This window comes from Podarcis filfolensis (assembly GCF_964270895.1).
Source record: "Podarcis filfolensis genome assembly, chromosome: 10".
Lineage (NCBI taxonomy): Eukaryota > Metazoa > Chordata > Lepidosauria > Squamata > Lacertidae > Podarcis > Podarcis filfolensis.
In genome coordinates this window covers 51,988,391-52,003,992 of record NC_139612.1, presented here as the reverse complement: position 1 = coordinate 52,003,992, position 15,602 = coordinate 51,988,391, and the positions used below count along the sequence as shown (strand labels likewise).

General features: G+C 44.7%; 1 protein-coding gene and 1 long non-coding RNA gene across 7 annotated transcripts in view; one reads left to right on the top strand and one right to left on the bottom strand.

The window, feature by feature from the left end:
- Window positions 1-5,357, bottom strand: part of IGF1 (insulin like growth factor 1) — a 62,159-nt gene extending 56,802 nt beyond the window's left edge. For 3 of the 5 annotated variants that reach the window (XM_083574166.1, XM_083574167.1, XM_083574165.1), the window contains exon 1: window positions 4,839-5,211. In XM_083574166.1, coding sequence (XP_083430292.1) covers window positions 4,839-4,901 — 63 coding nt within the window. In that variant the 5' untranslated portion in view covers window positions 4,902-5,211. Of the gene's footprint in view, window positions 1-2,670; window positions 2,738-4,838; window positions 5,212-5,265 lie in introns of those variants that run through there. The other 2 variants (XM_083574169.1, XM_083574168.1) reach the window with 2 other exon arrangements.
- The window catches only part of LOC310743728, a 78,620-nt gene extending 64,390 nt beyond the window's left edge, over window positions 1-14,230 (top strand). For both annotated transcript variants that reach the window (XR_014539193.1, XR_014539194.1), the window contains 2 exons: window positions 12,735-12,897; window positions 14,116-14,230. This is a non-coding gene — a long non-coding RNA (uncharacterized lncRNA). The remainder of the gene's footprint in view (window positions 1-12,734; window positions 12,898-14,115) is intronic.
- Window positions 14,231-15,602: the final 1,372 nt, after the last annotated feature.

Here is a 15,602-nt window from a genome sequence, read left to right as displayed (position 1 = left end):
CAGGGATCAAGCCAAGCCACATCCCATGCAGTCAAAGGTCATGCAAATCAATCCTCTGAGTGAAGTTGTAGGGTGGGGAGGCGTAGAAAAACACGGAAAACGTCCAGAGTCCAAAGTCTCTAAAGGCTTTCCAGTCCCTTTGTTATGAAGACCGTTCCTGAAAGTGTAGGGAAAAGAGAGTTGCCAGATTCAACAGAAGACAAAGCTTCTCTAACCACCGTAACTCACAGAGTTGCCCCTGCCTCCCCCAAAATGCTCTCTTTTGCATAACAGTTAAAAGCACAGGAGCCCTACCCTGAGTATCTTATTGATCCTGGCAGCTAATAGGTAAACCCAGGCAGTGTTACAGTTGTCAGTTTGCAGAGGGTTTAAATCAACAGATATAGTATGGTTCAACTGCAAAGGGCAAGGCCAAATGGATTAGGTGTGGTCCAGCTACCAAAGCAGCTCTAAACCCTTGTATAAATGCTGTTTAAATTAGGATTAGCAGCTGCTTTGTGTTACTGGAGCAGCACAAAGCAGCTGCAGTGAACTGATCTCTCCTGGACATCAGTGACAATTTAGTCACATTCTTCCCCAGAACGTTTGAAGGACCAGGCGGAAATGGCAAACACAAGCACCATCAAAGCACAAAAGCACTTCTTATGTTTTGTTAGATTCAGAAGCAATTGGGAACACCTAAACACCTGCTAGATAGGAATTCTGAAATACAGCTGGGACCGGTTCTAGTGAGCTGCTAATTACTTCTTCCAGGACACTCCATTCTGAATCTCCTTGGTTTTCTCCAGCTCCCTGCAACAGATGCTCAACATTTTCTGGCTACTGAGAATGGAGAGGAGATATGATAATCATCTTCAAATATCTAAAGGGCTGTCACCTGGAGGATGGGGCAAGCTTGTTTTCTCCTGGTCTGCAGGCTAGGACCCAAACCAATGGATTCAAGTTGCAAGAAAGGATATTGCAACGAAACTTCAGGAAGAACTTTCTGACAGTAAGAGCTGTTTGACAGTGGAACAGACTCCCATGAGAGGTGGTGGTCATTCCTTCCTTGGAAGTTTTAAAGTAGAAGTTGGATGGCCACCTGTCATGTATGATCTAGTTGAGATTCCTGCATTGCAGGGGGTTGGCCTAGATGATTCTCGGGATCCCTTCCAAGTCAACAATTCTGTGATTCTCCACCCCCAACCCACTCACACTGATACCTCCATCTTGTTTCTCAGCTGTGTTTTGGCCACATTAACATCATGATCCTACACCTTTGTTATATTGAGTAATCCTTCATATATAAGACATTTCTCAACTCCCCCCCCCAGCACTGTATCATACCCCAACATGACCAAAACCCCAGATCCAGAAGAGCCTATGCAAATAGGAAAAGAGGATATTCTCAATGGCTGGGTTCACCATGGTTGTAAAGTAGGTTTGGTCTCAGTAGTGTCCTCTTTCAGTTTGCCCCATATGGCTGCCATTCACTCTCATTGGAAAAAGTACATGGTAACCTTATTCTGTCAGGCATGACTGGAGAACCTGTGGTCCTCCAGGTGTTTGTCAGCCCCACCAAGCATGGCCAACAGACAGGGATGATGGGAGTTGGATCCCAGCAACATCTGGAACATGGTTCCCCACTGCTAGCATAAGGGCAGAATCTACCCTTGGCAACACCTGGACTGGTCCTACCACTCAGGGAGCTCATGGTTAGTACAGAGTGAGTGAGGATCCATTGCCCCTGTGCAGGCCTTGCTCTTTGCCAGCCAACACTCTATGCCCACCTATGACTGGTGGGTTAATTGCTAGTTTGTATTAAAACAGCTAGTATAGAAGCTGGAACCATCACTTTCATTCATCATAATGACACTGATACAATGAAAACATCCAACACAAAGGCTAAAATGAGATACACCAAGGAGTGATTGGAAAATACCCCTTCTTCGCATTTGCAACATGAGTCCTCCCTCAACTTTGTAACGTTAAAAAATAAATTGGCAAAACAAAAGAAAAACCCTGAATGCATGAACATGACAGTAAAGCCCCTCTGTATTTCATTCTTAAAGCTCTGAAGAGGCGATGTTTTAATAATATCACTTCCTCTGTTCAATGATATCTTAAAAGCTGTTGCGTGCAGAGGTAAATCACCTGCTGACTTCATGCTCTTGCTTCCAAGGATGCAGTTCAAAGAGCTCTTCCATCATGGTCTCAACGGAATGGCATTGTGTATCTGTCTAAGAACACTGTGTGTTTAGCAGGGTGTTCTTAATTCACATCTGGCCTTGCCTCAAACATAAGCCTCATTCAGCAATGTTATATTTTTTAAAGACTTTTCAGGAGAGTTACGTTGTAAGTGAAATATCAGTTCTGGGACAAGATACAGGGTCTCCATGTCCCCCCCCCCCCGCTTCTTTAGTGCAAGCCAAGAATATGACACAATGCAATTGCCAAGAGTTTCAACACCCCCCCACCCTGACAAATTGTAAAACAATCAATGACTTGGAGGAAAGGGATGGATTCATATGCTCCTAGGCCAAATGGACCTATGGACCTAGCTCTGAAAAAACATAAAATTGTCCCTTAAAAGATTATTCAGGAATCTGACAGAAATAATACTCTCTTCTGTACCTTTCCTGTTCATTTTCATTTAGATGGGGATGGTGGGATTCATAAGAAAATACTTACGATGATCTAACAATTTGGCCGCTGGTCTTTTCAATAGGTCGGGGTGTGTCCAATTTATTGTATGTCCAAATTGAATGGGAAACAGAGGCCTTTAAAAGCACGCACTGCCATGTGGGTGGAGTTTTATCAAAGCATCTGATTACATTTGGACTCTGAGTCTGACTCAGGACAGTGCAAGGCAGGCTAAACACCCCTATAATGAATGACCAATTGTGTTTACAGCTGAGATTTTCACGAATCTCTCCTTCAGGAGAAGATCCAGTGTCTACTCCATGTGGAGAGCGGCGGTCCAAAACAGTGGCACTTAAGGAAGCCAACAGATGGCTTGCTCCATGCCTTTTACACCTTCCTTCCCCTTCTGCAACTCCTCCCATTCAACAAGCTTTAAATCAAGCAGCACATATGAATGTTCCAGCGAAATTTGGGTGAGCGCTGATTCGTCTAAACGGATGACGCTTTCAATTGACTTCTCAGAGACACAGCGGTGGCAGCAGGGATGCCACAGATTAAAATGCATTCATTTGTATGTTTCCGAACTTGTCTGGCTGCCCCAAGAACCAAGTATCAGTCTATGCTAAGTAAATACACATGCAAACTGCCCTACTGTCAAAGACAGCACCACAAATCATCAATCTGTCACTAGACACATCTTGTGATAGAGAAATAACCTAACACAGTGGATGCAATCAAAGTAATGCAGTGGAAGATTTAAACAAGAGGTCTATACGGATGGTTTTCCCAACCGACAATCACAAGTCACACAGCCTCTAGTTCCCATGGAAAGGGATTAGCAAAATCAGTGCAGACAGCAGAATGTAAAGGAAAGTTGGGGGTAGACCCCCATGCTTCTAGCTCATATGAAACGGTCTAGCAGAATCCAGAATGTTGGGGAAAGCACCCATACAATATATTGCTTATCTCTTTCTGAAGATGCCTTTTACCCTTCTTAGAACTTCTGGACTGAAACTGCAGTCCTTCTTAGACTCACTAGGGAGTAAGTCCCTTAGAGCTTAGTCAGATGTGGTTCTGTTAGCATGTTTAGGTCATGCACACCAAACTGGCAGAAGCTGTCTTAAGGATGCACATAGTTGTGGAGTTGTAACTCTGACTCTCCAATGGCTACTGAATTCAGCAAGATTTGCATTGCATTCTGTTTGCTTCTACTGTTACAAAATTCCCCCATCTTAAAATGAAATGGATAAATCCTACTTAGATAATTAAAAAAACAAAACTAAATTGGCACCTACTGCTTTAGAGACTGTGTCAGCTGTACAAAATCCTGCTACAAATGGAAAAACAAAACAAAAAAAATTGTTCTTGAAGGATATAATCTTGCTGAGAATGGAAACTTGAGTGAAGGCCAGCTGAGAGAAACAGAGGTCAGTGCATCTACTGAAGCCAAAATTAACCTTAAAAGCTTTTTATGTTCTTAAGGAGCAATGACTAGTAATATGGTATAAAAATTCCATCTCCAACTTTGCCTGACAAAAGCCTCTTTGCAGAGTGCAAAATAAAGCTTGACATGAAGATATCTCTACTTTCCTTAATGCAGAATAACTTAATCTTATCATCAATCTGCATAGCCAGCAAAAGCTGTACATGGTTTCTGTTTTAGAAAAGGAAAAACAAACTTAATGTTGACTTAACAGGAAAGCATTAAAAAGAAGTAAATGTACAACACTGTCAGAAAACAGCTGTACGTTCAATGTTAATTCTGTGCATACAGCAGTCTTACAGAAGTGAACCAGCTACCTGCTGTCAATGACTATCACAATGTCAGCATTTGCACCTGCAGAGAAACTTTAAAATTTCTTGCTCCATGCTAGCAGCACTAGCTACAGAAAATGATGTTAGTAGAAATTTCAGATATGACAAGCTAGACAGAATTTTGCAAAAAAGTTTCCCCAACACAAGCTGAATTCCTAAGTACCTGCAATAGCTTTACCTCGTCAGTTACCTAGCTGTGTTCAGAACAACCATCACATGCAGTCATTCTTCAGCTCTGCTAAAACTGTCTGTTCAGCAGTTTAGAAATAAAATTCCCAGTACAGAAATAATGACACTGAAAAAAAGTGCATATAACACTCTTCTAAGCAGAATCAGATTACACACAATATAATCATAATATTTTCTTTAAAAAGAAAAATCAAATAGGAAGAAAGATTTACCTTCAAGAAATCACAAAAGCAGCACTTAAATAATTGTGTTGAAAGACTGTTGATTTTTTCCATTGCTTCTTAAGTGCAAACTCTGGAAATGAATTGGTTAGCAGTAATAATGAGGTGGGGGAGGGAAAAAAAGGGAAGAAAAGAAATCCAGAGAGAGGTGAGATGTTGAGAGCAATGTCACATTTCAATATTGAGGACTTTTATTCCATTGCGCAGGCTCTATCTGCACTGATTTTAGCAGTGACAGTGAGATTTAGCAAACAGAAGAGGGATTTAGAGAAAATCCTCACATTTATCTACATTACACAGACACTGTAGACAGGAAACAGCTGGGGGAACATTTGCCTTCTCTCTCTCTCCCTCTCCCTCTTCTGGCAAAGTTACTGAGTAAGGACTTTTTTGGGCATGGTGACAAATAACATCATACCTTTGCATTCTGAAACTGGAGCACTGGAGCATGTTCTCTCCCCCCCCCTTAGAAGAATGTACATTAGCAAAGGGCAGGGGGAGGAGGAAAAACAGTTTAAGAAGTCAAAGAAACTGAAGCTGCAATGGGAAATGAAATGTATGAATGGTCACGTTTCAGCCGGCTTCACACACAGCCAGAGATCAGCTGTCGTTTACCTTTCAGCTGAACGAAATGAGAAGCTGGATGCATCTATGCACACTTGAGCCCACCATCAAAACAAGCTCCTGCTAACGTTAACTCTGAAATCACAAGTTTGCAGACTGATCTGTTATAGAGTGCTTGATTGGAGGCTTTCTAACTTTTATTAAATCACATGAAATCACATTGCAATCTGCCCTACCTTACAGGCTAATGTGATTTCCTATCCTCTCTGACTACAGCGAAGAGCACTTCCATTTCTTTTAGTGGCTGCCTCGTGGGATTTTGTTTATTCTGTTTGTAAAAAAAAAAAAGTAATAGAGGGTTGAAGAGGTGCTTGGGAAAAGGGGTGCTTTGTTTGAGAACTGCATCACAAAATTTGGGTAAGTGTGAATTTTGAAGTGTGGTGAATTTGATAGATTCTGCTTAAAATGCAAACTGAATCAAATTTTTCTCCCATTCCTAGGTAAGTACCCCTGCCCGTTCGGGCCAGTCTTGCCAGACTCTAGGGTTGTGCGCTCATCTCACTCTATAGGCCGGGAGCCAGCGCTGTCCGCAGACACTTCCGGGTCACGTGGCCAGCGTGACAAGCTGCATCTGGCGAGCCAGCGTAGCACACAGAACGCCGTTTACCTTCCCGCTGGTAAGCGGTCCCTATTTATCTACTTGCACCGCCGACCATGCAATTGGCAAGTCCTAGGCACTGAGGTTTTACCCACAGTGCCACCCGCATCCCCATTCCTAGGTAGATGATAGCAAAGAACTCTGGCTACGATTTTGCTGGAGGTGCTGCTGTCAAGGCGGGAGGCGGGAGCAAGCCAGTAATAACTCACAAGATGTCAGTGATGTTAACTCTTTATTTATATAAACCAAATAGCTCACGCCTAGTGATCTCAGCAACTCTTCCCAGTAGGTCTTGTCCCAATGAGGCAGTTGCGAGGAATGAATGGCTCTGCCTTCACACCATTCTCTAAGGCTCCCCGCCCCCCGGTCCTTCCCCAGCAACCTGAGGCTCTTTCTTCTTGTCTCTCTTTGCTCCACCCTTTTCATTCCTCTTTGTGTTCTGAGAGACCAGGTTTGGAGGGCAGTTGGATGCAGCAGGAAGTTGCCTCTACAACTTCCGACACCTCCCCCCCCCAGTCTGCTCCTTCTTCTCCCTCTGAGCAGGCAGGGCTACTCTCAGTATCTGAGGGCGCAGGAGTGGGTTTATCAGTGAGAGGCTCCGCCATGCTTGGAGAGGGAGGCAGGGACAGAGAAGGTGATGGAACACCCAGGTATGGATGAGACATGAGAGCAGGTTGAATGATAAGTTGTAGAGTTGAAAGGGATTCTGAGGGTCTTCTAGTCCAACTGCTTGCTACAAAGGAATCTCAACTAAAGCATACATGACAGATGGCCATCCAACCTCCAATGAAGAAGAGTCCACCACCTTCTGAGGGAGCCTGTTCCACTGCTGAATAGCTCTTGAGGCAGCCCCCATCCAGGATCCTCACTAGCTGATTCCCCCACTCCCATCAGAGGCCACCACATCCTGCTGGAGCTTTCCTCTGGGTCCTTGGCCAATTCTCCACCTGCATTGCCCTGACTTGGCCACCCCACAACACATTTAACAGGAGATGAATGCGTCATACATTTTTACTCCATTGCATTACAGTCCTTCCCCAATGAGCTAGGCTGAAGGAAAGGGCATACATTCAGCAAGGACTCTACACCTTGACTTGTTCCGTAGCCAGTTTACACATTTCCACAGAGGCAGCATTGGGCTTTGGCAAGATTATCCACTTTTTATCTTATCGTGGTCTGAAAGGATCTTGTGTGAGATTTGATAAGCAATTTATTGACTCATGTTTGAAGGTCTACACATTTCCTAGAAACCACTGTCAGTATGAAAGGCGGGGGGGGGGGGGGAGAGAAAGATGACTCAGTAGAAGAGAGGCCAAGAAGTCCCTTGTCTGCTTCCCACAGATAAATCGTATTTCTCTTTCTGACTTACGCCAGGAATGCAACTTTCACCAGTTGAACAGATTCCTTAAAACTGTTGGAAATGCTGTCTTTGGATTTTATAACTCATACGATATAGAGAGTGAGATGCAGGAACCAGCCTCACAGAGGCACCATGTTCTCAAGTTGATTGAGGGGGCCCAATGTGACATCCTGACATTGCGCGCGTGACATTGCGAGGAGCCAGCGGGTGGAACCAAACACCCTCTGAACATGGAGGGGGCCTGGCCCTTTAAAAAAACCCAAAAAAACGGGGGAGGGGGAGACTGCCTCAGCCCCTAGGAGCCGGTGCCTATGCAGCCTCATAATGGGAATTAGACTAATAATAATCAGGGCTGCTTTGCAACAGTCACTTCAGGTCTCCATGCGCTGCCTTTTGGCTTGATCTACAATTTTCTCTGCAAATGATTTGGGGTGTTACGAAATCTTAATTCAGAGTGACTTAAATGGTGTTTTCTGTGATGTTCCATTGTGCATAACAGAACTTGAGCAACTTCCCTTGAAGCTGAAGCACCTTGTATTTTTAGTGCTCCTAAATGCTTAGCTTTGGAGCAGGGGCACCAGCTCCAGGGGGACAAGCCCTTTTGCACCCCGAATATTTTTGGGGTGGGGGCCATGTTTCATTGAAGTCATGTCATGTGCTTTAAACATTTTTTAAATTTAGGATAAGGTATGCAACCTTAGGGACGCGGGTGGCGCTGTGGGTTAAACCACAGAGCCTAGGACTTGCCGATCAGAAGGTTGGCGGTTTGAATCCCCGTGACGGAGTGAGCTCCCGTTGCTTGGTCCCTACTCCTGCCAACCTAGCAGTTCGAAAGCACGTCAAAGAGCAAGTAGATAAATAGGTACTGCTCCAGTGGGAAGGTAAACGGCGTTTCCGTGTGCTGCTCTGGTTTCGCCAGAAGCGGCTTAGTCATGCTGGCCACATGACCCGGAGGCTGTACGCCAGCTCCCTTGGCCAATAAAGCGAGATGAGCGCTGCAACCCCAGAGTTGGCCACGACTGGACCTAATGGTCAGGGGTCCCTTTACCTTTACTTTTATGCAACCTTAGCGGGCTTTAAATGGGAATTATGGAGGGCACATCTACCAGTGACTATTTTTTATGTCATCTAATGGAGTCCTTCAAGTTCAGAAAGCGCATGCTTCCAGGTCCCAGGTGCTGCAGAAAAACAAGGAAGAGGTGCTCATGTTTGCTTGTGGTTTTCCCAGAGGCATCTTTTGGTTACTGCAGAGAATAGGATACACCCTTAGCCTCCGTGTCCAGTCACTGAGTCTCTTATGCCTGCTCACATTCAGCCTGTTCTACTCTTCTCTCTTGGATCCCGTGTCTCTTTTTAAAATCCCCTGACTTCCTTGGAGATGTTATCTGAGTCAACAATTGGGAAATTAAATTACTGTGCTCATCATGTCCTGCTTGCCGGCTTCCAAAGGGCATCTGGTTGGCTGCTGTGGAAACAAAATGCTGAACTAGAAGGGTCATTGGCCTCATCCAGCATGGCTCTTGTTATGTGTTTGTTACCAACAATGTGCTCTCAGTGTAGGTGAGAACTCAGTGCCTTGCTGTTCAGAATTGGGGGCCTAAAACCTGCTGAATGATGACAGTGCTGTGTGTGACTTCTGAACAGCACCTAGGAACTTACTGTTGCTGGAGCAATTCAGTCAAACTTGATATATTTTATACTCCTCAATCTACAGGTACATACTTCCCCAAGTGCTCCGGAAAAAAGGGACATCCCATTTTTTTCTCACACAAGATGGCAGCAGCCATTTTGAGTGCCGTGATCTCTTGCGCTCTTCAGAAAAGCATGTGAGATCTCACCCTCAAAAAGTGCTTGGGGGGGGGGAGAGTGAGGCACAGGTCACGTGACTTGCCTGAGAGCATGCCCCAGAAGATGCACATCCTGGTTTGGAACTTGAAAAAGATGAATGGTATGTAGGTATTAATGGGATAAATAATAATCAATAAAAAATATTGTGGCCTGAATTCAACCAATATGACGTGTTAGTGTTAGTTACTGCAAAGGCTCTTGCTAGCACAACAGAAATTTGCCTCCTCTCCTTCCACCACATGCCCATGTGCCTCTCCGACATCCACTCTGGAGGGTCAGAAGAACCTCCAGAGCAGCGCATGGATGGAGGAGGAGAAGGGGTTGTTCTATCCAGAAAGCAGGAACGCTTGCACAGATGGAGTGATCAGAAGAGCTTGGTGCTGAATTCCTCCCATTAGTTCAGCATCAGGACTGCTTTTATGGACTTCCTGTGTAGATGCTTATAGGAACCCCATACTCCTTTTCCAAAGAATATCTTTCTCCATCTCTATATGTGTGTGTGTTGCCGTGTACTTCTGCTTTGCTCTTTGCCTTCTACAGGTATAGTTGTAGCCTTGTTTGCCTGTGTTACGATACGGGGAATGTGTGATGTAAGCCGTGCCAAAAATTATTAGAAAATTCGTGAGCCCTCTGGTGGCCACAGCACCCTTTTTTCTTATGCTTTAGATCAGGGTATCCCAAACTTGGGTCTCCAGTCGTTTTTGGACTACAATTCCCATCATCCCTGACCGCTGGTCCTGGTAGCTAGGGATGATGGGAGTTGTAGTGCAACAGCTGGAGACCGAAGTTTGGGAAACCCTACTTTAAATATTACAAGTTGGACCCACAATGAGACATGGCAAAGCATCCTCACCTCTTAAAAGGTCCCCTTGGGGGTTCTAGCTAACCATTCCCTCCCACTTTTGTGTATATTTTCCAAGTAACACTCAACATTTCATTACTACTGAACATCATCATCACCATTATTTAAATTGTATTATTTATTATTGCTACTGTTGCTAATATATTCTGCATTTGTATTAGTTATACTGAAAGTGGCTAATAATCTGGTCGAAAGCTTTGCCATGAAACTTTGGTCCCCCTCCCCTCTCGTGCTCTGAACATTTCCCTAGTCAGCTTGCTTTTGTTTCTCTGGAAAAGAAAACATGGTTGGGCCACAGAGCAACCCAGGAATTGATTTCACTAACCTTGTTAAAAGGTAACATCCAACTCAGAAATGTGAGAACCTTCCCCAAGTCACCTCATTTCTTGTAGTTTGGGGTATATGCAGAGCCTATGCAAACCCGTATTATATACAGTGGTACCTCGGGTTAAGTACTTAATTCGTTCCGGAGGTCCGTTCTTAACCTGAAACTGTTCTTAACCTGAAGCACCACTTTAGCTAATGGGACCTCCTGCTTCTGCCGCGCTGCTGGAGCACGATTTCTGTTCTCATCCTGAAGCAAAGTTCTTAACCTGAAGCACTATTTCTGGGTTAGCGGAGTCTGTAACCTGAAGTGTATGTAACCTGAAGCGTATGTAACCCAAGGTACCACTGTACTAATAGCAAACACATTTGCAAGTGCCAATCTTTATCCAGCCAACATGGTGCTATGCAAGCAGATCAGCAGGCTCAGGAGAACCCCAAGGTTTGCAGAAGTACAGAAAATCTTTAGAAGAGACTCCCCTCCCCAAATGGGCAAATAATGCATGCTCATAGTGCATGGAATATTGACTGTTAAAGGAGAATTATGGATTGGAGCATCCTGGAAGGGCTGACTGGCTGGCTTGCAAGCTGAACAGGAGCAGCCCACACAGCAACCTTGTATTGCAGGCCTTCCATACCTTGTCTTTTTCACATTTCTCGGATTTGGTACTCGTACAAATAAATACTAGTATCTTCCATTATGAACTGTAGTAATAAGCTCTAGTTAGAATCCTGTATTTGAAGAAGAACAAGGTCTGCCTAGAAAAGCATTTTCTCTCGCTGTAGCCCTCTGGTTCCCTGTGGCTTACAGCCCAATACTACAAAACCACTATAATTCAGCATAGTTTGGCAAGGCTGGCAGCTTTAGTGGTCTCCCATTGTCAAGCCATAACCTCTTACAGTAAATTTTTAGAAACTATGAAAATTGGCTAAAGCCGAAGGTAGAAACCACACACAGACCCAATCATCCCATTAAATAACAGATTTTTGATAAACCATAAAGTTAAATGGCCTATAGTAACTGGGGGCGAAATTGCATTTATTTATCCCTTGCTTAAGTTTCACAACTTCTTCCAAAGGAAACTTGACATTCAAAGCCTAATCAACAGTAACTCTTTTATTAGATGTACTGAAGACAGACACATACCAACCTGATGCTACTGAAACACCAAGGTGACTAGAACGCTGGGAAATGAGGCATGTAGGTGATCATGTTGGACTAAAGAGATCCAGATTTAAATTCCAGCTTTGCTGTATGGCCTTGAGCAAACCACGGTATTTAACTTGCGTTGAAAATGTGCATAGCAAAGACCTAACTTACAGGTTTTGTTATGACAGAAGGACCGCAAAGTTCTTTGCACCCAAAATGCATGTGATAGATTGTGGCATTGTATTTCAGTATCATATCGGGAGTGGCAATTGCAATAAACAATGTTGTTTCAGGATTCAGTTTCTTCCACACTGATAGATCTAGCTCTGTCTGTCTTGCATCTGAATCATACGGACAGGGGACTGATGAAGCCAGTGGGCTGCTGATTCAGCAATTTGCATTGTTCTGAGTGATATGTCTTCATGTCAGCTCCTATTTTCATGCATACCACTGGTCAGGTTCTATGTATTGCTTGAAATGCGTTAGCTTAGAACCCATGGGTGGAGTTGCCTTCATGACATAGGGCTTCGTCAGCTCATCCTTCTCACTACTACCCTCTGAAAAGCCACTCCTGAGGTTGGAGAACCTATCAGAATGGCACTGGATGGGGCATGGGTGGGCTGCAGTGGGGAGCCTGAAAAATCAGAAGTCATTCCCATTGCCCCTGGAAGTGCCTTGCATAAATGGAAGGACTCCATTGTTCTAAGCCATTGCATTTCTAGATATTCTTTCTTGTAATTAATCTACTTTGACACACAATTGCTAGCTGATCCTTGCGCTCCTCAAACCCAAATGTCTGTACTCTCCTTGACCCCATCTTTTCCCCAACCTCTCCCACTAATTAAAGAGACCCCTTTTATCCTTCTTCTTTCTACCCTCTGTGAGCTGTGGTTGTATCCTCTGAGTACAGATTGGTTTTGTTTTATCCAGGATCGTGAAGGAAAGTGGACAATGTAGGCCAGAGGCAAGCTGGTTCAGATGTGAAAATCTGCAGCTGCAGTGGCAAATAAAATACTCTCTTTTGCAATGCACATCATTCTGATTCCCCCCCCCCCCCGGTCTTAATTTATACTTTACTACTGATGATGTTTTCTTCTGTGCTCCTTATTCTCCTATCTCAGATTTACTACAACCCGAAAATGTTGCAGTGGCTGGCTGTTTGTAAAATAAACAGAAGAAACTGTGACATAGCACTGGGCCAGATGTTCCTGATAGCATGTTGCCAGCAGAAGAATTCTCATCCTGAAGAAAGTTTTCTAAGTGGTCATGACACTCTTGGTCATGGTAGGTTTTTGTTTTGTTTTGTTTGCTCCCCCCCCCACTTTTTTTGGCAAAGCACTCAGTGCCCTAAGGACGACTTCTTCAGACTTGGCTCCAGAACTGCCTGACAGACCTCCATGCACAATAAAAGTCTTAATTAACATGCTGATTATCCATGTGAAGATTTAGGCTTGATATATTTTTTTCTAGCAGGCTAGCTTGAAAAGCTAGTTCTGTTGAGTTCAGTCTTACCGGCCCCAGTTGAATTAAAGTTAAGAGAAGGGCCAGGGCTTGAGTGCAGAGATATGACTTTGCAGGCGCTACAACCCTGGTTCTAACTCTGGAAATCTCCACCTGGGACTGGCAACATCTCCTTACCTGAAACCTTGGAGAGATGCTGCCAGTCAGTTTAAACAATGCTGAGGTTCAATGACCTGACTCAGGACAAAGGCAGCTGCCTATGTTTTCTTTGTACAGTGGTACCTTGGTTTAAGAACAGCTTAGTTTATGAACAACTTGGATTAAGAACGCTGCAAACCCAGAAGTAGGTGTTTTTGGTTTGTGAACTTTGCCTTGGAAGTAGAACATGTTCCGCTTCCTGTTGAGTGTGTTCCATTTGTAAATTGAGTGTCTCACTGCTATGGGAAAGCACACCTTGGTTTAAGAACACTTTGGTTTAAGAACGGACTTCGGAACGGATTAAGTTCGTAAACCAAGGTACCACTGTATATAAGAAGCATTTTCTCACGAGACAGCAGAGACCACAGGAAACTCTCTCTTTGCACATCAGACCAGTGGGGGGGGGCAGAGGGGGGTTGTGGTCCCGGGTGCAGAATTCTGAGGGGCACAACCCAGCATGCCCACAACAGGCTCCCTTGCCAAGGCTGTGTGGCTGCCACTTTCTGGAGCCACGGATAGGCAAGCCAGGCCCAGGCTAGGTCTTCAGGGCTGTGGCGGCACCTCCTTCTTTGCGGCTGGTGAAGAGAAGCCAGTCCTGGGTGGAATTCCCACCAGCCAGTTCCTGGACATTTCCTGGCCCACATCGGTCCTTCCACGGTGCCTCCCTCCCAGCATGTATCCCTTGGGCAAAGCACATGCCCCGCAGTGCGAACATAGAGAGGAAAGCTGGCCCGCTCACCCAGAACTGTTGGTGCCCACCCTTGTGCTGCACAGCCAAAGTGAGGTGGGCAGGGAAGAGCTGCACTTGGTGCCTCAGCCTGTTCTCTACTGCCATCCTCCTAGACCTGTTGCATCTCCAGCGCTTCTGGACGCCACCCAGCCCATCAAGGAGCAGCAGCTGCTGCGTCTGCTGGGAGTTCGCTAAGCTGAGAAGGTGAATGCAGTGACTCTCCATGAGGAGCAGGTACAGCAGGGGTGCAGTGAAGACCACTTGTTGCCTCCCACGCAATGTCTGCAAGGAGGGTAGGAGGTGCAACCCTTGCCTTGCCCCGGGTGCTGCCAATGCACGCTATGCCACTGCATCTGGCACATGCCTTGTTCATGAAAATGTCTTTGAATTCTCATAGGTCTCTCTTCCTGCTGCTGCTGTTCTGCAGGAGGCTAAAATGGTGGCAAGCTATTGTGGCATCTGCAGTTGCAGAGACAAGTTGGGTTGCCTTAGCTCTGGATTTCCTCCACTGGACCAGATGGCCTACAAGACCTATTCCAGGTCTGTGATTTGTTTCTCAGAAGAAGAAAGTTGGTTGAGCCACAGCTTAGACTGCAGAGTTCCTTAGACGATAAGATTCTGTATATGCAGATCAGACATGTGGGAAATTAGTGCATGGACAGCATGTGGACTTCTGGCATCTTTGGGCTGCTACCAGAGCCCTAACAGCTTCCAGGAGTCACCAACAGAGGAGAGGGCCTAGCAGAGGACATTTTGCCCCCAGCACACTCTCCATCCTAGAACAATTTCTGCCCATAGGGATCAGATGGACACATATTACAGTAATTAAGTAGTTTAGTGAGCGTACTTTGATATAAACATTTCTCTATTTTTTTTAATGTCCTTTAAACTGTGAGTTTTATTACATCCAGAGGTGCATTGAGATACCCACCTTGTCACAATGCAGCACCAGTGAAGAAAATACTGTGCATCACTGCTGCTTCCCTCCACGTCAGCGGAATGATTGATGGCTGTTGAAATGGCCAGATAATGAACAGATGTACATAACATACAATATGAATATGCAAGAGGTGGAGGTCAGGGACGCTAGAAATATTACTCTTAATATTTTAGCAAAAAATAATAATAATATCCTGGCTCTCATTATAGCCTATATACCTTTGAGATGGCTTTGGTTTGCCAAGTAACAAAGATCTGGCCAGCTTCTCAAAGGTAGCTAATTGGTAAGGATTTGTGCCAAAGAATAACAATATTGTTTTGGTCAGGAATAACTGACACGTAGATATTTTAGAGTGTACAGGAGGATTGCCTTATTGATGCCATATGGCAGGACTGATTAATGGCCAACGTTGGGATAATGAGTATCACAGACGTGTGCATGGTGACTCTTTCCAACCGCAGCTCTTTAAGAGCTACATAAAAACGGAAGGGTTGCTAACATGCTACTTGGTAATCTACATTAGACCTCATCATGTTCAACTTGGGGAGCCAAGGCAGCATTAACATATTTTGCTTTTAAAATATATGGCCACTTTTTCTAGCCTGGTCCTATTAACGCCGATGACTCATCTTTGTCACAAAGACCGCAGAAAAGCATGGC